The 22,240-nt window shown below is 38.0% G+C and overlaps 1 protein-coding gene across 3 annotated transcripts in view; it reads right to left on the reverse strand.

The window, feature by feature from the left end:
- Nucleotides 1–21,979, reverse strand: part of ATG5 (autophagy related 5) — an 85,813-nt gene extending 63,834 nt beyond the window's left edge. For all 3 annotated transcript variants that reach the window (XM_010573391.1, XM_010573390.1, XM_010573392.1), the window contains exons 1-4: nucleotides 21,593–21,979; nucleotides 14,425–14,552; nucleotides 6,899–6,977; nucleotides 828–990 (exon numbers count right to left, since the gene is read on the reverse strand). In XM_010573391.1, coding sequence (XP_010571693.1) covers nucleotides 828–990; nucleotides 6,899–6,977; nucleotides 14,425–14,552; nucleotides 21,593–21,700 — 478 coding nt within the window. In that variant the 5' untranslated portion in view covers nucleotides 21,701–21,979. The remainder of the gene's footprint in view (nucleotides 1–827; nucleotides 991–6,898; nucleotides 6,978–14,424; nucleotides 14,553–21,592) is intronic.
- Nucleotides 21,980–22,240: the final 261 nt, after the last annotated feature.

A 22,240-nucleotide genomic window follows, 5' to 3' on the forward strand; every position in this document is an offset into this window, starting at 1 on the left:
TACCAATAATAATATAAATGACAGCTTCAGGACATGAGGAAAACACATTGATAGTGGTGTTACCACCCATTCCAAATAGCGGTTTCTGAAATACTTACAAAGCTTTTCAACTTACAGGCCTCTAAGAAACATGGTAAGAAAGAGAAGACACTAAAACCAAAAGAAGTTATATTTTGCACTGCAATGTAGATTCATGCCATCTGTGCAAAGTAAGAACACTAATTATTTTCGAACATCCTGTTCTGAATTATTTTACTGACTTTTTCAAGTCAATACTTATCTATGCAGAAATCTTTGTGAAAGCCATGGTAGTATCAGCAATAAAAAAAAAAAAAAGAAAAATTGCTAGAGAGGAAAGTAAAGTTATTAATCTACTGGGCAACTTTTTTGAAAGTTTACCTGTATTGTTTATCAGTGACAATCCTTAAGCATTAACTAGAGACAACCTTTTTTACTTTACGGTTCAAGATCGTTAATACTGAACAACACTTACACCCCAGGTGCCCCCCAAATAAAGAACATCAGTTGCACAAAAGTACACTAAACAATATTTATCTATTTATTTTGGTTTGTTGCTAGTTTTGGTTTGCTAAAACAGAGTCATGACCCAATTTAGTTCCTTGAATAACTCAAGCCACATTTAGATTAGCACATAAATGGTGACTTGAAAAAAAATTTTTTTTTTAAATCAATCTTTTCCAAGACATTAGACTAAAATTCTGCACAACAATGACATCTCATATCCTGTACCATGACTAAAATCTGAAGAAATTATATGTTAGCATGCTAGACGTAAATATAATTAATACTTGATGCATTGTATTTACCATTCTGTAATCCCATCCATAGTTGCTTATGATCCTTTTTTTGCATCTCATTGATGACTTGACTTTTGTGCTTTAAAGCATCTGCTTCTTTTATAGAAGCCATAAAATGAGCTTCAATCACATCCTTAGAATGGCAGTGTAGAAGATCCTTTTCTGGAAAATTCTGCAAAGAGAAAAGATAGCTCAAGAGAAATAAATGTATCACATACCTTAGAAGATGAAGAATAAATGGTAATTTTAATCAGGTTTATATTTACACAAAGCAGCACCCTGGAATCTTCTACTCTGCTGACAAAAAGGTTTTGCAGTGAAAAATGTTTCATGAAAAATAAAAGTTGAACAATTTTCTGTAAAACCAGAAATTACTCTAGATCATCTAACCTCAACTTGATAAATATATTTAAATACATCGGTGGATGTATTTAGGCCCTTGCATCCAAAATTCAGGAAATGAAGAGTTTTAACATGTTTTCAAGCAGATGTTCAATTCTCTGGCAATGAACAGGAGAAAAGGGGGAGAAGTGACAAGCACGCAATTCCTATTGACTCTCAGTGGCAGTTTAGCACCCGTTTCTCTGCAGGCCTTTGAAAAACGTTTCCTCTAAGTATCACCATCCACATATAGGAACTATAGCATGCATGCCACTTACAAACATTTTTCCTTAGAGATATTGGAAATCCTTGTCAGCTCCAACTTTACCTAATACATGTGCTTATTGACAGCTTGTGTGACATGATTCTATACCCCTTTTATTTGGTTAGAGTTGGCACACTGCATTCAGCATTGCAGATGCACAGTTACCACTCCTCAGGTAACTTTGATCCCCTCAGTAGCTGACAAGTACCTTTCCCAATTAGTTTATTAAGGAATTATAGTAGTAAATCCTGTTCAGGTACAAAAAAAATATTTCTTTGGAAATTAACTAATTAGAAGTTCAGCACTGTATAGGTATACAGTTAGGGTTGTTCCTTCTCTAATTTTTCTTTTATCAACACTTAGTATCACTTGCCATTTTACAATAACACAAGCATTATCACAAATTCATAGTCTTCAGTTTTCAAAGTTTTAAAAACCCAGCATGCTTTATCCCCTCCTTATTCATCTTCTTTTCACAGTTGCTTGACTATGCTGAACAGTGCAAACCCCCAGAGCCAAACTAAAGTGGCATCATTAGTACTCCCCTTCATAACAAGGGCTTGCCACTTATTTTTATACTTCAATTCTCATCTGTTATTCCATAAGAGGACCTTTCCTCTTAACTCATTACAAATTGGCTATTTAAAAAAGGCTTTTGTGAGGGACTGTCAAAACCATTTTAGAAATACAAGTACATATAACGGGATATTTTTCAAAGGCTTTTACAACATAGTTAACATGTCACAGTAGGAGCAATATAATGCTGGAAAACCCCATACCTTCCCTCCTCCACATAAAAGCAGGAAAAATAGTGAAGACTGCCTCAAACTATAGGAACTCAAAATATCCAAGAACCACCAACAGCTGGCAGTATGAAAGGGAGCTGGGGATTTCCTTACCTGAAAGGAATTCTGAGGACAAGAATGATAGTTCCCTCCTCATTAGGTTATTGAAAAGGGTTGGAAATTAAATAACAGAATTTCATATAGTGACTCCTCCTTATGACAGCAAACCCAGACTCTGGAAACTGTGGATCAAAACGATGAGTATCTTCCAAAAACAGGAGTATGAAGGGAAGAGAAAACTGCTAATATCTTTTTCACTGAAGTATACATGGTTTGGTATTGAACACACAAAAGGAGTGCTATTGTTACTTAGGACTGATGTATGTGGAGCTGACTAGAAATCTAAGGACAGAGATAAAGCTTGTTTCTCATATGAGGATGGCCAAGTATAAAGACATTAAAGACGACAGAACAGAAAGGAGAGTTCTTCTAGGGCAGACCTCGCTCCTTTTCTCTCCTACAAAGCTGACTGTCAGCATAGTTGGCCCCAAGATGAATGGAAGACATTACTGGGACTGTTACTTGCCAGCTGACATCTGTATAGGCCTGTAAAATACTTTTAGAAGTTTAACTTACTTGCTTAAATAAAAATAGTAAAGTCTTGTAACCAATCCAGAAGAAAAGAACAGTCAGAAATAGCATACTTCAAGATCAAAAAAGTTCTTTACATGCAAGAATTCGAAGTGAGACACTGGCATCCCTCAAAAAAAAAGATGAGACAGTGGAATGTACCTAATGTCAAGTAACATAGAAACCTAGAAACTGACTTTCACAGTTAAACACTGAAGTTTAGCTAAGTTTATGAAAACAACAGTTTTGCTACAACAACTGTTTTGTTACACATACATCTAAATATAGAACTGTGGGGTCTTTTTTTTTTTATATTCTTGTCTTTCTACAGGTAGGCATCTCCCTGCTGACTTCCTTCCAATGAATTTTGAATTACAGGGTATGTCACTCCCTGGGGATGTGTTCCAGAGAACATGCACAGTGTGGTCTGCAGAATAGCAAGGAGATACTTAAAATTAGTCAAAGCTAGCTAAACTAGTGAAAAGAATCTAGCCACAGTACTTAACTACAAAGGTGTGGCATGATTGGTTTTCCCAGCTTCTAAGTGATAACACTGTGGAAGACCAGAAAACACACCTACAATCTTGGTGCTGTCTACTATTTTCTTTAGAAGAAAAACACTGACACATTTCTGTGCAGTACTGTGACTAGAAGCTGAAGAACCTAAAATATGAAAGTGATAACTTGGAAAACAACACTGCCGCATCTACAAAAAGCATATGAAACAGTTTCACCTATATGAGACTACCAACAGAAAATATGGCATCCCCATTTATAAACTAGGGCACAGAATAATAAGTTTTATACTTAAATATAGAAGATGTATGCTTGTATTTTTTTTTTTAAACTCTACTTTCCTTCTTTCTACTTGAGGAAATAGTAATCAAATGTAAATAACTTTATTCAGTTCCCCAAAGAAGGAGACAATTGTAAACAAGCTGGTAGTCACACCTGGCTACACAACTATGAGATTTACAGAAGGTTTTAACAAATCCCATAAGCAGCTTGAATTCAAGTACTCTTACTGGTGATGTCTTACTCCCTCCATGCTCTGTATCTTTGAAAGAAGTTATCAAGGGTTGACTCTGATTTTCTTAGAAAGCTCAAGCAGTACTGGTTTTGTTTCACATACCAGTAGACACTTGCAGCATAAACTTGGTCATAAAAAAGTAGGTATCATCTGTACAGACAGGAACACTAAATGACCTCTCACATAAAACTGTTCCAAAAACATTGCAGGTAATTTCAACAGTCTGGTTTCATAACTCCTTTACACCCATATTTATCTATTAGTTCTAGTTCACAAAATATCTGTTTATGCTGTGACAGTCTAGTTGCATTAGGCTACATTTACAGAAAATTACACCACATAATCATAGAATGCCCAATAATAGAGCATTAAAAAAACATAAGAAGCATATCCAGTGGCAGGGGGAGCATCCATATGTTTGTGTTTAGTTACCAACAGTGGGGTTTTTTAAAAAAAGATTAATTTTTAAAAATCCCTGATTTATACTTCTGGCTTCCACTATGTCTCCTAACAATTCCACAATTTATCCATATGCTACATGGAAAAGTACTTCCTTTTCACTCCACCTGACCCAATTTTTAGCTAAGAAAACCAAAAAGATAGCTGTTATTAAAAAAACAGACGCAGTCTTTCCTCCTCTACATCAGGTCATGGGTGGAGAGGCAGACACCAGCAGATACAGGCTTCAGCACAGGGAGAACATTAGCCTTTCCCCTGGCACACCCAATTTCCTTTCCTCCAATAGTGCTACCATTTCCAGAGCAGTTCACCACCTCCTACCTACTGCCCGAAATCTGGAGAGCTGGTTACCGCGCTGAGAACATGCATAGTGCTAAGCATGCTGCAGAGTAGCATGAGATGAGCTTAACAGGAAGGGATAGTTTCCCTGCTCCCTGTAAAGCCACACTTGGCTAACAAAAGCAACTTCCCAGACTACAGCTTCTCATGATTCTCAGACCTTAGTACTCAGTTCAAGCTCATCCTTCTACAACTATTTAAGGCAACTGTATTTCAACTTTACTAGACATATAGATGAATGTTATTTTATTGCATACCAGAAGTACAAATGAATAAATCATTTCTTCAATGCAAACAGTAAGTATATTTATTATTTGGTCTGCATACATAACACAGGAGGACAGTTACAAGTAACTGTCAACTTTCAAACTTCTGCTGAACAGAAATAAACTTTGTTTAAAGTTAAAAACATGAAAAAAGAAAATGGATGGGTGAAAAAAAAAGTTGAGAACATCTGTAAAAAGTGTTTTTTAAGGTATCTGTTGTGGACTGCATACTTTGGTAAAACAAAGGAGAAAGCCATGACAGCAAAAGTTAAACCCCAGAAAAATCTAATACTGTTCAGTTAAACCAATTACAAACTACGGCTCTTTGAAAAAAATAATCCAGGCATAAATCCCACACCTAAACTATTTAGCTGTAATAAACTGTAACACATGAAAATGTCTTCAATATCTTGACATACTTTGATATATTTCAGTTATGTTTTGACTTTAAAGAGGGGTTTATTTAAATAAACTTTCAGATTACATCAAAAACACGAAGAGAGATTAAACAGGTGCTTAATCCAAGGCATTATATTTTTAAAAACTAACTTACATCAGCTTTTACAATAATACTGCCTTAGCAGTAAACTATTTCTGCTGATCTTTAATGTACACCTTTGAGACAAACTTAAATTAGCTGATCTTTTGGCAAGCAGCAATATAAGGACATTGAAGTCAGTTTACATTACTACATGAAATTGAACATCAGCACTGGGATGCTGCAACTGATTTCTCAAGATGGCTCTACTTTGGGATGGCAACATTCACACACTGCCACTGTTAATCTCCCAGAGCTCTCAGAATGTGTAACAATTAAATCATGATTTATGAAACTAGACGCCCTACAGTTTCTTCAAAACACTCTGGAAGTTTCTTCATCCCAGCTTTCTCTGACACAGATCAGAGAGAAGTGTAGCAATTACAATGCTTTCAAAAACATCCCTGACTTCATATTAATTCAGTCATTTTAAAAAGTTCCAACATGTGGAAATACATATCATAAGAATGTATGATTTCAGTGCACCCTTCCAAAGAGAATCAGACTACTCCTGTCAGCAACACCTTTTCTAAAACTCCTTCAGGACAAGAATTGTTTGAATGAAAGTGTTCAACACAACTGCTTCCCAGTAACCTTTTCACTTCATCTCAAATCTCACACAGTAAAGTCAAGCTCATTAACCTAGCATTTTCCTTTGGATCAGTTTTCTTATTGCATTGTTTCTTTTACAATGGAGAAATTAAAGCTTCAAAGTTAAATACCATGATTTCTAGTCATGATTTTGACTTGAAAACATTCCTGGGATTATCGTCTCAATGCACTTCAGAGTATGAAAGAATCCTGCACCAAAGTACTCTTCTGAGCAAAGATCAGTAGTGCTATGAAGTCATACCTAATGGTTTTACAATGTGTAATCAAAATAATGTCTCTCCTGTGACTAAGCTGTCACAAGACCAAACTCATTTCGCTCAGTTCTCTAAAGGGGACCCACAAAGTGTAACAGCATTCCCTGCCTTCCAGGATTTCTACAGTATCTCATATCCATACTCATGTGCCTAGAAGGATGAGCACTTCTCAATCTTCAGTCAACTCAAGCTGACTGAATTAAAAACATCATACAAAGTTCCCTTATATCCACTCAATTGCACTGAGGTAGTCTCATAACTTATCTTGAAAAACAATTTTGGATTTTCAGGGTATAATAGAATCATTTTCAAAGGAAAGTCATTTGAAAGCATATATAATCTCATAGAAATGGATTTACAGCTTTACAGAAAACTCTAGATGATTCCTGAAGAATGAACATTTTCCCCTTCAAGTCATACAATTCGCTTATTTATAAAACAATTCTGAAACTTTTTCCTAGCTTCCAAATTTCATGTAATCCCATGCTCACTTCTTAACTAAAGGTGTATTTCAATTTTACCTTGAAATGTACTGTGATGCTCCAAGGAAGGGCTGTATTTGATGCATGGAGATCAAACAGCAAACCAATTGGGTAATGCCTAAAAATGAAGGGATACTAAATGAACATAAAAGCTGTGCATTTAATTCTACATATAACAGTTAACGTACCTGTGTATACATGAAAAAAATTAGCTGTTTGACTCCCACAATGAACATTCATTATTGCTTATTCAGAAAGTTATATAGGCAGGTATAAATGACTGACAGTTTCTGGCAGAATCAAGTCTGGAATTCACATGTTTAATATCTAAACCAGTGGTGTCTAAGGTGTGCCCACAAAACACTGCTAGTTTTGTAACAGCAACAGTAGCCTACTGCTGCTCTGTGGAATCCTTCAAATCAGTATTTTTAGTTAAAGAGATTGATAATGGTAGGAATAGCTGGTCCGACGGAAAAGTATAGATGCTTTCAGATATTTAAATGCCACGGGTTTATACCACATTGACCCTTAACATCTCTTCCCTCTCTCACCTGCCTGATGTCATTGTGGAGAATAAGCAGTAAAGTGAAAAAATTACATATCTGTAAAAGGCCTGAAAGAGCATAGATTAAAATGAACTCTGTATCTTTACTATCAAATTAAGAAGACTATAAGAGGAGAAAAAAGATTAATTGGAATTTTGTATTTTAGTAGTATTCTGGATTAAAGGAGTTACACAAAGAAGCTGCTTCCTCCAAATATTCACTTCTGTCTTATAGCTTTGTCTCCTTTAAATTCATCAGAAAATACAGCCTCCAGCAATATAAGGAATATATATCACATACACAAAACTTCCACAGGAACTCTAAAAAAGTCTTTCTGCAACTTTCTCATAAGCAGACACTGGCAAGATTTTTTTTTTTTTTTTCATTCAGCATACCAAGCTCCATTCTCTTATCTTTCAAAAATCTTAGCTAAAAGAGCCTTCCCAGGTTTTCATCCTACAAAGACATAAACACACGCTTAACTGTAAACTCAGTAGCTTCACTGAATTAAACGGGACTGATCACAGGACACAGAGCAAAGCACACAGGTAAGTTTTGAAAGAGTTTCTGGAGAGCCATAACCAAGAGCATTGCTCTAAAAACACCTGTGCCAAGCCAATTTCCTGACCTGCTAAACTCTCACACAACAGTGCTTTAGCACCCTCTATGGGTAAGCTAACCCCAAAGCTAAGACAAAGTCACCACAGCAGCAAAATAAAAAAACAAAACAAAGCAGTACTGCAATTCTCGAACTCACCTACTGCATTTGTAACTTCTTAAAGAATAGGGGGAAATATCAAGAAAGGATCTAGAACTGTGTTTTCCTGACAAAGGGAATAAAGAATATAGATAATGCATATCCAGATTTATCCTGATTCACTGCTAATGCTCAAGTTTTTACCAGTAAGACTTTTTACTACTAACTGTCAATCGTGTCTCAAGTACTTCAACAGGGATTGAGCAAGAGTTCCATGCAAGAGTGGTTTACCAGGTGAGCTAGTAATAAAAATCAGATTTCCTTTGATAATTAGATGAACATGAACAACTTTCAGTTACTTTCAGTTTATATAACAAAAGATACAGCCACAAAAAAAAAAAAAAGCATCAGTTCTTGGCCTCCCCCTCTATTTTCTACCCAGTTTAGATTAGAAAATGAAGTTTATGTACTCAAGCCTTCTTCAGTAGAATCCTTGTGTTTTGCAGAGTTACGTTTTTTATTTTGAAAGAGGCCAGCCCTGAATTCATTTTGTTTCATAGCAGAACACGAGATTAATGAAGACAACAGACCACAAGACAAATTGTTTTCTATTCAGAAGTACAACCTTCCATTAAGAGGAAAGTTTACAACAGGAGTAAAGCAATCCTGAGATATAAGACATGTCCTGCTTCAAATTCCAGTTCTCACACACTGGCATTTAATCTGAAGCCAATAGAAGCCTTAAGTAATGCCTGTACATAATCCCGTGTTTCACTTATTTTTGAGATATAGGTAGCATTTTTTAAGAGTCTGGAAACAACAGAACTCCATACAACAATACTAAAGCTATTCTTTATATTTCACTCGTAATAAAACCTGGTTTCTTAACCAGGATAGAGAATTAAGGGAGGCACAAAGAGAGAAGTTGAAAAGAAAAGAGGAGCTGCCAATTTGCACATTGAATAAAAAAAAAAAACAAAAAAACCCAGCATTCACTCACTCCACTCTTAAGTGTTATGAGCCACCTTGTGCTATGAGCCAGTATTCCCTCATTAAAGATCTTGCTTCCAGTGGTACTGCTGCAATGCTGTTTCTGAAATTCTATTTGAAAAATAGGCATTGCAACTAAAGAAATACACAACTGCTCTCTAGAACCTAAAGTAACCAGGAGAATTAAAAATAAAAAGAATTCAAAAACCCAAGACAGCCTTTAAAGATTCCCCCACCACCACCAAAAGAGAAAACAAACAGAACAACAGCTAAGGGAAACATCCAGCCCAGAAAGGTATCATTTTGAAAAAATATTATGGGATTGTTGCAATCAAACTGGTCTTAACTGGAGTGGAAGCCAAGGACAAGCAGACTGTGCAGAACTTTTTCAAAGGAAATAATGGGAAAAATATCAAAGGGAAAATGTCTAAGAGACCATAAATGGCTTTTTACAAGTTGCTAGAGTAATGATTGGTTCTGGAAAGTCTTCAATCTATAGAAGTGTAACAGCACCTTGACTTCCAGCCATTGCCAGTTTATTACTGCTTTTATTATTATACAGAAGGTGGTTTCAGAGTGTGAGAGAAGTCCTGGAAAACACCACATTAAATACTTAAAATCCTTTTGAAAGTGACAGATGGGACAATAACGAAAATTAATTATCACTTCTCTAACAATTTCTTTCTGAACTCAGGACAGAAAGTGACAGCGTGAGTTGGTAGGTTGTTTTCAGACCAGGATAATTTACTGTGGTAATTCAGTAAGACATGTCACATGAACTGATAAAACCAGGACAAAAAAATCCTATGCTCCAGAACTGTCTGGGGTACTAAGTGTATCAAGTGGCCAAAATCTGATGTCTAGGTATTTCTAGGAACAAATATCTTACTGAGGGAAATTTTGGCTGCATTGGAAAATACTCTCACCTTTTCCTTTAGTATTCAGTAAGAAATAAATTTTTCTTAGATCTTTTAAGCAAACGCTAGCATTTTCAAATAATATGTCAGCTATGCCTGATCAAGTGGTGCTTTGACCTTTTGACTTCCACTGATTCCTGATTAGGAAGGGTCAAGTACCCATCCAGTTGGCACTAGAGAGACACCTGTGCAAGTACCAGGGCACAATCCACAGAAAGGGGACACAAACTTTGCTGAAGGCCATGTGCAAGTGCTGAAAGAGGATGGTAACAAACTATAGGGTGTCATCACCTAGCATCTGCTGAAGAAACCATCCCTGGCACATCAGAGGCCTTCACTCAGGCAGAACTCCTGAGAGAGGATGCAGGTCTCCAGGTCTCAAGCTGCCAGGAGAGCTTGGGACCTCTCCTGAGGGCTGGGGCAAACAGAAGAAGTGTCCTTGCCTAGACAAGGTATGTGTTAGTGGAGGAGCTATGTCACCAAGTTAAGTTAAGGAGCTGCAGGAGGTCAATGGGCTGCACAGCATCAGGGAAGATAAAAAGACATTGATGGCATCTTCACTGAGACCTTGCAGAGATGAGAGCCTGAACTCCCAGCTGCACAGAAAGAGGGTCCACAGTCATTGGAGTGGTGAATGGAGACTCGCAAGATGGGGAAGACCGGAGTCTTGCAACCTCTGACAAGAGAGGGCAGGCTCCTTCTCCACCTGCAGTCAGCGCCTCAATGGCAGACAAGGGGCTAGAAGTTCTGAGGAAGCATCAGAGCAGCCTGAACAGTACATCCACACCAAGAGGAAGCAGTCATAGCAGTAGGAGACTCCCTCCTACAGGGGATAGAGCCCTCCCTCATCTGCCAATCTCACTTGCTACCTGCAGAGGTTTGCTGCTTGTTAAGCAATTGCAGACAGACTGGCAAGGTCTGTCCTGTGCTTGGATTATTAGCCCTTGCTGTTCAACCACACGGACACAAATTGTAAGTGCTGCGAGAGAACTCTTGAGTGTACTAAGAGCAACTATACAGCTCCAGAGGCAAGGTGGCATCTCCACAATTTCGCCATTGAAGGACAAAGGCTCAGAGAGGCATGAATGCTGGTCAATAACTGGTTGTGCAGCTGGTGTAACATCAAAGAATTGGCTTTTACAACCACAGGACACTCTTTGGGGATAAAGGACTGCTAGGGAGAGATGGAATCCACCTAAGTGGGACAGAACTATCTTCGCCTTCCAGTTGGCCAGCCTGGTGAGGACAGCTTTAGACCATGAACAACAGGGGTGTGAATAGAAACCCACAGGCAAGTAGAAATTAATGGACATGGGTGGAAAGCAAGTGGTGAAAGGTGACAAATACAAGGGAGATCTCAAAATGATAAAAGAGGGTAGAAGAGAGTGTACTACAAGTGTATGTACATAAATGCACACAGCTTGGGAAACAAGCAGGAGAAACTAGAGCTTTCACATGCAGTGACATAACTGTGACAGTGCTGGGCTAGCTGAGATATGGTGAGACAGTTTGCACAACTGGAATGCTGTTGTGGATGGATGCACACAAGCTCCTCAGGAAAGACAGGCAGGGGAGATGAGGGAAGAGTGTTGTCTTCCATGTGAGGGAGCAGCTTAGATCTATGAAACTTAATGGGACAGACAACAGGTTGGTTGAGATCTTGTGGTTCAGGATCAGAGGAGAGACTAGTAAGGGCAACATCATGGTGAGTTTGTTACAGATCATGCGATACAGGCGAGGAAGTAGGTAAGAGTCTTCTTCAAATAACTCAAGAAGTTTCTGCATCACCGACCCTGGTTCTTGTTAATCTCTGACATCTGCTGAAAAAGCAACATGGTAGGACACAAGCAGTCAAGATTTCTTGATACAGGCATTGGATGGACCAGAGCTGACCTGCAGCTGAACCTGTTACTTACTAACAAGATAAAGTAGTTCTGGATGTGATAATCAGTGGCAGCTTTGGCTGTAGTGACCATGAAATGGCAGAGTTCAAGATCCTGGAGAGATTGATAAAGGAGAGTCATCAGAATACAGACCTTTGACTTCACTCACCACTTCCTCCTGGTGCCCCTGCACAGTTCAGGCTCAGCCACCTCAGATGCATCACTGGACAGAGCTTTCAGTCCCTCACCTGCAGCCAGAGCACTGAACCTATCCTGCAGTTACAGAAATGCAGGCGGAGAAGGAGCCTTCCTCCTGTTGCCAGAAGTCACGAGCTTCCAGCCCTTCCATATCTTTTCCAAACCAATAATCACAGACTCTGCCTGCCATCTCCTTCAATGTAGCTGTAAGTTTAGGTTCCAGTAGGTGCAGGGTCTCTGAGAAGACTTGATCCATTTCCTTTTGTGGTCTATGATGCTGCAGTCTGATGACCTCTTCCTGCAGCTCCTCAGCTTGGTGACACAGACCCTCCCCCAGCACACACCTCCTGCAGGCAAGAAGACCATCTTCCCCTGCCCCAACAACCTCCGTGGCAGGCCCCAGGCCCCTGTTAACTCCAGACCTGGAGAGCTTCATCCTCCTCAGAAGCTGCAGACCATGAAGTTGAAACTACGTTTCAGACTTCCTCCAAAATCTCACTGGAAAACAGAAGAGCTGCAGCTGAAGAGAGATACACTACATGCCAACCAGGTATAAAACCGCACAGACTGTAAGCCATATGACCTCACAGCACAAAGTAAATAATGAGAATAAACAATATTATCAGCAAGTTCTACTTGATTCTGAATACAGAAGTTATACTTGAAAAGGTTAAGTATTAATACTCACTATTCTTTCTCTACAAACTACTAGCTCAATCTAATCCTCAGTTCCGGTATTTGGGTCTTCCCTGGAACAAGCTTCAGCTATTTAGGGGATTACCATTCTCCTAAAATAATGGTTTGCAGATAGCATTTTCCTTAGAAAAGCAATTCCACTGAAATCAGTGGAGCTGTTCTGGCAGAATATGCTTAGATTTTCTGAAGGATCAGAGCCTTAATTAGCAGATCATAATTACACTATTCATTTTCATTTCAATGTTCAATGAGTTTACTAACTCTTCACTTAATTTTAGAATTATAATTTGTATTTTTACTCTATACATATATATTATTTTTTTTTTAATTATAGTTTAAACATCACGGCGTTTGAAAACTTAACAGAAAAAAAAGACCTATTTTTGGTTGAAGTAAAAAGCCTCTTCCCTTTCTTGTTAAAACTTCAGTGAAAACTTAAAAGTGTCCTCCCATTATCTACCCAAGATTATGAACACACTGGGATAAACTTGGTACCTTGCTGTTTATTTAGACAGTATCCATGACTCAGTCAATATGGCACACCAAGAAACCAATCATTGTTAAATTCCAGATAATTTAAATAGATGTCTAAAGCTGGTTTTGCCAGTCAGTTATGAAAAAGTGAAAAAAGCTAGGTTATGTGCCTTTCTATTTACTTATTTTCAAGGTTTACACTAGGTTGGTCTCAAAGAAACAAAAGACTAGAAGAGATCTACTGCATCATGAAGTCTAAAGGGACTCCATGATGTGATGCTTGCTAATCACAAGGCAATCCAGGTTCAAGAAGCTAAAACAGTCTCTGGCAGTCTTCTTTCCTATTATGATACAGGAAATAAAAAGAGATAGAAAAATCTCTTCAGCATTCAAAATACTAAATACTTTCTGGAGAGCTGATGCTATCTATACAGAGCTAGCAAACATTGCAGCTCTCAAAACATTTTCTTTAAAACTCTTTATGGTAGAAATAGAAAGAAACAAAACCTGATGAACAATATTTATGAAAACTAAGTGAATGAAACAATGTCAGTCTGATTCCCCAATCTCTCAGGAAGAAAAAAAGACAAGATACCTTTAATAGACCATATGACAGAACAAAAATAGAATCAACAGCAATTAGTTCAATAAAGTTGAACTGAATTCAACAAAAGCCTGTGAAGCATTAGATGCAAGCACATATCACACCAGTGAAAGTGAAGGTTACGCGCATGTTTTATTATCTTTAAGCATATATCCTATTTGCATTCAGACTCCAGAAATAATACTTCCTATCTGCGTTATTAGGCATCTTTTAAGAAGGTAGAATAAGCTAAACAAAGATTTATTTGGTGATTCTACTGCAAGAAATGGTAAAGCCAAAACCACAGGCATTTCATATTACAGTAACAATGAGAACAAAAACAATAGGTGCAGCACCACCTCTGCCTTATACATACAGTAAGTATGCGCAGAATAATCAAAAACATGTTCAACATTAAACCTTCTTCTGTTTTTCTCAAACAACATGCTTTTCTTACCCCCCTCCACTTCTGCCATCTTTGAAAGCCAATAGAGTGATTAGTTTAGGAAAAGTACTGACACTGTGCTGAACTTGGTAACTCTTTAAATGATACATTGAGTAAAGGTACAAAGTTAAACTCACCATTTCAGTGGTGTACCTTCATATTCAAACCATATTTCACTAACTTCCTCTTGTCTCATAACTTTCTGGAAGTGTTTCTTTACTTTGTCTGTTACCAGTGTCAAGTAGCTTATCCTTGGCAAAAGCAACTGAAAGAAAAAAATTATAGAAACTTTAAGTAAACAGAAAATTTGCTAAATTAATAAAAATCTGTAACAAGCATGCATTTTCATAACCAAAATTCAGTCAGCATTCTCCCCCCCTCCCACTTTAAGGTAAGATGTCTTTTAGACAGTTTACTTATTAATGGTCAATGAAAGGCTATAAAATTATGTACTCAAAAGATGCAGAATAGCAGCATCAGATGGACCAACACAAAAGAAGTAAAAAAATACGTTCTTTATTCTTTCAATGTGGTGGAATTTGATTTCTGCCAAAGAATGAAGCTTCTAACCTTCTTCATATGAACAGATAGGAAAATGTTCTAACTTATTAAATATAATGAGCAACTGTGTATCACCTATTATTTAAAAATGGAAATTCTTACAAAATTAAGAAGAATTAAAACTAGCTGCTTAAGGGTTTGGTTTCCAAGCGTGTTTTGTATTTCCAATAGCTGGCAATTTCCATTTTCTTTGCACTGGGTTTGCCAATTCAACATGTTAGTGGAAGAATCATAGTAGCCTTGACTATTTAACCTTTGCCCAGCTACTAAAATCAGGAAGAAAACTGTCAATATTTTATCAGTTGAAACAAGACACCTTCTTCTAGCTTTCTAGTATACTATCTTTTTTTCCCTCAAGTGTAATGTTATGCACTATCCAAAACAGAATACTGTGTTATTTTTACTTGCAACTCCCCCCCCACTTTTTTTTAAAGTCTCATGCCTAGTAAGAATGGTTAAGTAGACTGCATCAGTGTACTGACTGATGACTGTATAGCACATTTACTTAAGATGAATCAGTCCGTAAGCTTTAACGAATAATGCCTTTCAGTATCCCAATGAGAAAAGATTAACCTCCCTGTAAAATAACATTTAGCTTTGGAGCAGACATTTTAAATGAATCATATTCTTCCTGTAAAGTTATTTTCACTTCCTAATTATTAATAAAATAGATGGGTCTAAGGCATAAATAGAAATAAATTATATGTTGCATACTTAGAGAAACATTTGTTTTCCAGTGTTCCTCATAACCAGTGTTGTTTCTTAAAATATTTTCTTTATAGTATATAGATAATGCTAGGCCTTAAGTGAATGCCTATGGTACAGCCACCACAAACTATGTAAGGATATATTATGCCTGACAGAAAACTTGATCTCTGCTGCAACATTCTTCCAGAATCTCTCCAACAATTAGACCACACTTTGATACATAAATTAGATAATATTTTGGCCATGATACTAGCATTTATTTATAAATATCAGATTCACAAAGAAGTATGGAGAATAAATCAAGAGTAAGTTCTTATGAAAGAGAATTGATTTGGTACCATATGGCTTTCTTTTTCCATCTGTTGCTCTTATTACCATCATCATATTGTTTCTACCTTTTTTCATAAAGTCTAATTCAGCAAGGTAATTAAACACAGCCTTCAGTTTTAAAAGGTGAACAATCTCAATAAATTCAAGTCATATACACACTCAAGTAAGAATTGTTTTGTACCTCAATGACTTGAATGAGAATATAATCTTATCCTTTATTAACATAATTCCACATATGTACTGTGATTGTTCTTGAGACAGTATAGTCCCGGCTACTCCAATCAAACCCAAATATTGTTGGTAATAATTCCATATTATTTCTGTGTGATATTTACAGCTAAATTAATGCTAGTATATCCTGATGAGACCCATTTGGACTGCTACAAAAGCCAATTTTCAGCATGCTGCATGTGGCACAGCCATGCAGGAATTGACAAATATATTAAAGCATTATTGATTGCAACAGTGTTTGACATAACCCTTTAAACTGCATAACTAACCTCCTCTGTGAAATATTTTACTTCAGTTTGTAGTGTGGAAGAACAACGCAGTTTCTATTCCAACACAATTAGAGATCACAGACAATAACCAAACAGCATTTAACTGAATTTAACAGAATGTGGCCAGCACTCCCAATGGGCCCCTTTGGAGTACAAAACCCAACTGTTTATCAGGTTAACAGGGACTGCCTGTTTTTCAGAGATGCTGAGCATTCGCAGCACCTACTGCACTCTTTTTTCGGTCTTCCCCCTCCATGAGAGACATGAAAGGATCCAATTCTATCACTTTTCTAGCTTTAATTATCCTAGAGATTTACAAGTATACTAATTCTGTTAAGTGAGACCTTTAAAAGCATAGTTTAAAGACATTTTCATTTTGTTACCCTTTTAATATCCATTGTCCACCAGCTATCTACACTCAGTGAAAGATACCAGTTGACAAAACGTATTTACTCCAAAAATCCTGTAATTTTTAAATGTAATTATTGAGTATTTCCAGAGGAAAAGTACTAAAAAATATTTAGAAAAAAAATCCTTAATGTATTTAACTATATGCTGGGCTTTAGTCAATCTCTCTGTTTTATAGAGGCCTCAGTATGAAAACCAAAATTCTACACAGCAGTTCACCTTCTAGACTATTGGGCACTCACAAGCTTCTCCATGTGGCAAGGAGCCTTCCTTTTAGGTACAGCCATGTTCACCAGAATGACACTTCTCCTGCAAAAACTTTTGCTACTGACTCCTAAACCAGTCCATGCAGGCCAATGAGGCTATACCCTTTCAGCCTTTGGTTATCCTACAGGAATACTTCTAGATGTTCGGAATGATTCAGTGATAAGAATAATAATTCTTGGTTTAGGGCTGTAATACCTAATTAAGGAAAAAACCCACATGATCATATGAGAAGACATCCTAATCCAAGTTCAACTCATTCCACTAGGTCAGATTTGTTCAACTGCAGGGGTTTTGTTTGGGTTTTTTTGTTGTTTTTGGGGGGGGTTGGTTTTTTGTTTTGGTTTTTTTTTTTACAAATAACCTATCAGCAGGCTTTGTGCTAAAGGTTAGAACAATGCTATGAAAATCAAACACAGCCAACAGTGCAAGTAAAGCAACAACTGCAACCCGAACGTAGGACTGATAAATCACCACTACATAATACACTAAAAGACAGAAAGCCCATCATAAATTAAACAACCTACAGTACTGCATGGGCAAACATGCACACAAAATAGTATCAAAGTTTTTAATGAATAGACTGAGTGCCTATTTAGCATAGACTCAATAGTTATCAATTTAAATAGTGCATGAGAGAAAATAAGTAATAGGGAAGTGCATGATATAACACAAAGAATTAAACAGAAGAGAATCCCAGTTTTGATTCAAGTTGACTGGCAACTGACTCTGCAATGCTGCCTGCTGATCAATGGCAGACAATATAATGCTTGCCGCTCACTATGCTGCGTAACAAAGAAACCTGAATGAAAAACTGCACTTTCAGTTGAGCTTTGTGGCTCAGAAGGAGCCACATCTGTCTTGTCCCCTAGACAGGACAGACTTGTAAGAAGATTCAAGAGAAGGCTAAAGCAGTCAGTGGGCAAATTGCTTGTAAGCGTCAAGACTGAGTAAGGATTCCTGAAATGTTAAGTGAGGCTGGATGTCTTTCCCTCCAGAAACCAGTTGTGTAAGTTTTCTCCCACTTGGTATAAAAACAAAAAGCTGGCATGAACTCCCTTAAAGTAGTCAGAGTACATGGTATAAAACCAAGTAGATGTTCACAACCTGTTGCGGTCAGACTGACCATTGCAACAGTAATGAAGACAAGATAAACAAATTGCTCAGAACTAACAATTTAAAAAATAACATTTCAGATTATGAAAAAACCTAAAATTCATATTCACATATGAATTCTTAAGTCAATGGCCATACCCAATGTAATTGTTTAAACCTTTTAAAATAAACAGGTACTAGTTATTGATTAACAGACATAACAATAATCAACTGCTTTTGGTATGATTTCTAGCCCTAGCTTTGAAAGAAATTGTGAAAAACATGCACACAAATTCATATATGCTCAGCTTATACCAGAATAGCTATACGAAACTGCTGGGGGGGGGGGGGGGGGAAACAAATAAGATTAGGAGTTCTCCTCATTAAATCAAGAAAACAAAAGTGAATCTGCAAATACATTACCAGGCAAAATAAATCCTAGTAGGCTAGAACATGCCATCCCCAAAATTACACAAACCACATCACCTTCCTTTCGCATACTGTATATTGCTACAGTATTTAATCCCAATAACCAGGAATGCTTTCTGTAGACGTTAAATGAAATGCAAGGAACTCCTAATGCCTAAGTAAATGCTTGTAATGTATCTTTGTGTAAGAATAGTACCTCTCCAGCTATCTCCACAGGTCTTGTTGCAGACCAAAACACCATTTTACATGTAGAACAGATTATAAAACAGAAAAATTCTAGATTTAACAGGAACTGGACTGGTCTGATCACCAATGTATCCAGGATGAAGAAACAAAGCATCCTAACAAGGAATGGCTTTACGTTGCTTACTCTTACAGACATCTTAATAAAACAACCCTTTTGACACTGGGGAAGCTTAAAGAGTGGCCCAGTAAAGGCTAGTCCCTTGGGCAGAGTATCATTCTAAGACCACTTCTGCTGTAATTTTGTTCTTTACACCTGACAAATCTCAGCCAATGAGTACTCTGCTCCCTGTACACATTTTATTTCTAGCTGTTGTTTGCACTAAGAGGCAGACAGTAGAACATTTGAAAATAAAAGTCTTAACAATTTTAGGACTAGGGAGAAATCAGACAGTTCAGCAACAAAGGTAGTTCAACCTAGCTGCTCCCAATTACGCTTTCGCTCCAAACACAGGCATCTCTAGGAAACACTCCAAAGAAACTTGATGTATCCATTTCCAGTGTAACTCTGCAGAAACCTACCTGGCTTGACTACAGGAAGAAATAGGACAGTGTTCTACCTTGAGCTGCTTACTCTTGATGTCACTACTCTTTCCAAAAGATAGACAAGCTCATTTTAAATTAGCTCTGCTACATCCATGCAGTGCCGTAATGCAATACATGCATGCATCGCTCCTGTGCTCTGCTAATACATCTAGCAGACAAGGGTCTCCTGTCACACCACTCACAACAAACTGAAATCCATCACACAGGTTCTGGGTTGTTTTTCTAACCCCTCACTCTCCAGTTCTATGTCTTCCTCCACCTTCATAAAGCAAGTTCCTCAGAGCAGAAGTTTTTTTTTTCCCCTCTTAACATAACAATGCCAGTATTTCCTTCCCATGCAGCCTTCCCATTTATGGAAGGCAGTCTGGAATAGAGAGGTTATTACCTATATTAACAAGCGTAATAAAAGGAGACACAAAGCTGAACAGCTGGCATCAAGGGCTGAGAACGTTCGCTACATACACTTCTTTACTTCAGTTTTAGGGGTTTTGATGGGTTTTACTTCAATTTAGCTCCAGTTTGATCCCATACACTAAGTGCCCATTAGCAGCTGACACACATCTTCTGCTTCAGCTTCACGTGAAAATGATTCAGCTTGTGGGCTATAAGACTGCTGTGTGATGCAAACCTGGGCACAGTAAGTGGAAAGGACGAAGACTTACTTCAAAAATGCACTCCAGATCTGAAGAAAAACATTAACATAGATGCACTCTGAAGCCCTGAGAACTAAACCATAATTTAAAACCTCGATTGCTATTCTACCTTTTACTGTTATAAATCCTTGGTCCCTTCAAGGAGCAAAGCTATAATATCAGTTCCAACATGACCTGAAAAAGGAAGAAGCTAAAATTTAGAATTGTGATCTATGAATAATCAGTGAATAACCAGAAATAGAGAATTAAGCCTTGAGAATTTTTGTGCACACTTTAAGCAGAGTAAATAAAAGGAACCCTACCAGCTCAAAACCATCTCTTTGGCTTATAAAGTTGGCCATACCGTTAAGATATCATGCTTTCAGGGTTTCCATGCCGATGTTAAACAGATCAAGACCGCATATCTCCATACTTAAACTCGTACCTTTCATGTAGCTCTTATACTATATATATATATAAAGTCTGAGACTTCTCGACAGCTCAGATGCATTTGGCAATAGGTCAATGACATGAAGTAAAATTGCTTCTGTTTTACCAGTGGTGAAACTAAAACATAGAAAGATGAGCACTATGATTACTGAACGAAAAGCATCAATGCTTTACTAGGTTTCAAAACCCCACTGAACACACATGTAAATCAGAAACTGATGACATAAAGATGCTATTAAACACAGAAAAAAATATTACTACCCAGTAATATTTTCAAAAAGAGTAGACTGGGATATGACAAGACTTTAGGATTTCAGAATCACGTAAAAACTCATAGTACAAGATTTTCCTCCCACATACTTGTTACGTTTCAAATTTACGTTTCACTGAATCAGCTAGCATTCTCTATCAATCAAATGTCTATTAGGTGCTGAAAGAATGAAAACTGCTGAGTACACTATAAATAAATACCACATGATTATAGAAGGCACCTCCATTTACAACTCAAATGCATCCACCACCCTCATTTTTATCATCAGCTAGCAATCCAGTTCAGGCACTGTACCATTAAGACATCATAGCTGCTTTTCCTACATCTGAGCTAGATCTCATGGCTGCTAGCATTTAAAGAAAAGAAAATGAGCAGAAGTCATCCATTAGCAGAAATACTGGAGCCAGTGTTCGTTATGAGTTTGTGTTACACAGGTAACTGATCTTAGTGTTTAAGACTGCAGAAAGCCCTGACTGAAGTTATTTCTGTAGCAAGGTGACATAAAAGTTCTCTCCTTTCCTTCTGGTCACTATCTAAGAACATACAAAGTCACATAGAGGCTAGTTCTTTTACCTAATTACTTGCTGACTTTTCATAATTTTTTTAAGATCTTAGTTATCTGCGATAAGTTTCCCTCACTGCTAAAACGAGCTTGAAGTTTTGAACCTGCTGTGAAGAGAGACGGATCACGCAGCATGGTCACATGGTTTACTTTCAGAAGGTACCAGGAATAAGAAGAAAAAAAAAGCTTGTGGTTTGGTGGGTGGTTTTTTTTTTCCACAACACATAGTAGCACACATGATGAGAATGAAGGAAACAAACATAACTATGGCATTGGACTATCTGTGACTACCTTTGTTATACTCACATAGTAAGGTTCAGCTTCCCTTTCAGTTATCTCATCCTGATACAGAGTGAAACAGGTTGGTATTCGTCCAAACCACACATCTCGAAGTACATCTTTGTCATCTGTCATTCTTCCAATGGATAGTGAAGCACATGTAGAACAGTTTGTTTCTTCAGCTAGAACTGCAACCCCATTCCCCCAAAAGGAAACGAGTCAGTAGGACTGCAAATAAATACACCTTGTTCAAGGTTCTCCCGCAAGCACGAGCAACGCTGTCACCGAGACGTTAAAGGCACCAGTTTGTACAAAGGACGGGAAGAATCAAAGCCTCCGAGTTAGCACTTTCCCAACTACAAACACACGGTGGATGACGAGTAAACGTGTATTTTCGAAGCCTGCCGCACGCCCCAACCCCAAAGGCGAAGGGGCCTTTCCCGTTACCGCCTTGCAGTCACGCCGCAGCTCCCCCCCCCCCCCGCCGAGGTCCCGGCTTTACGGCGGGCGAGCGGCCCCGGACCCGCGGGCAGCCAGCAGGGCCAGGGTCCGCAGACAGGCAACGGCGGGGACAACGAAGCCAGCAGGGCTCTCGCCGGCGGGGCCGCGGGCCGGCCCGGGGCTGGGGGTCACCGAGGCCCCAAGACGGGCCCCAGCATCGCCCACCGCCGCGCT

The sequence above is a fragment of the Haliaeetus leucocephalus genome, unplaced genomic scaffold (assembly GCF_000737465.1).
Source record: "Haliaeetus leucocephalus isolate CR32 unplaced genomic scaffold, Haliaeetus_leucocephalus-4.0 Scaffold384, whole genome shotgun sequence".
Lineage (NCBI taxonomy): Eukaryota > Metazoa > Chordata > Aves > Accipitriformes > Accipitridae > Haliaeetus > Haliaeetus leucocephalus.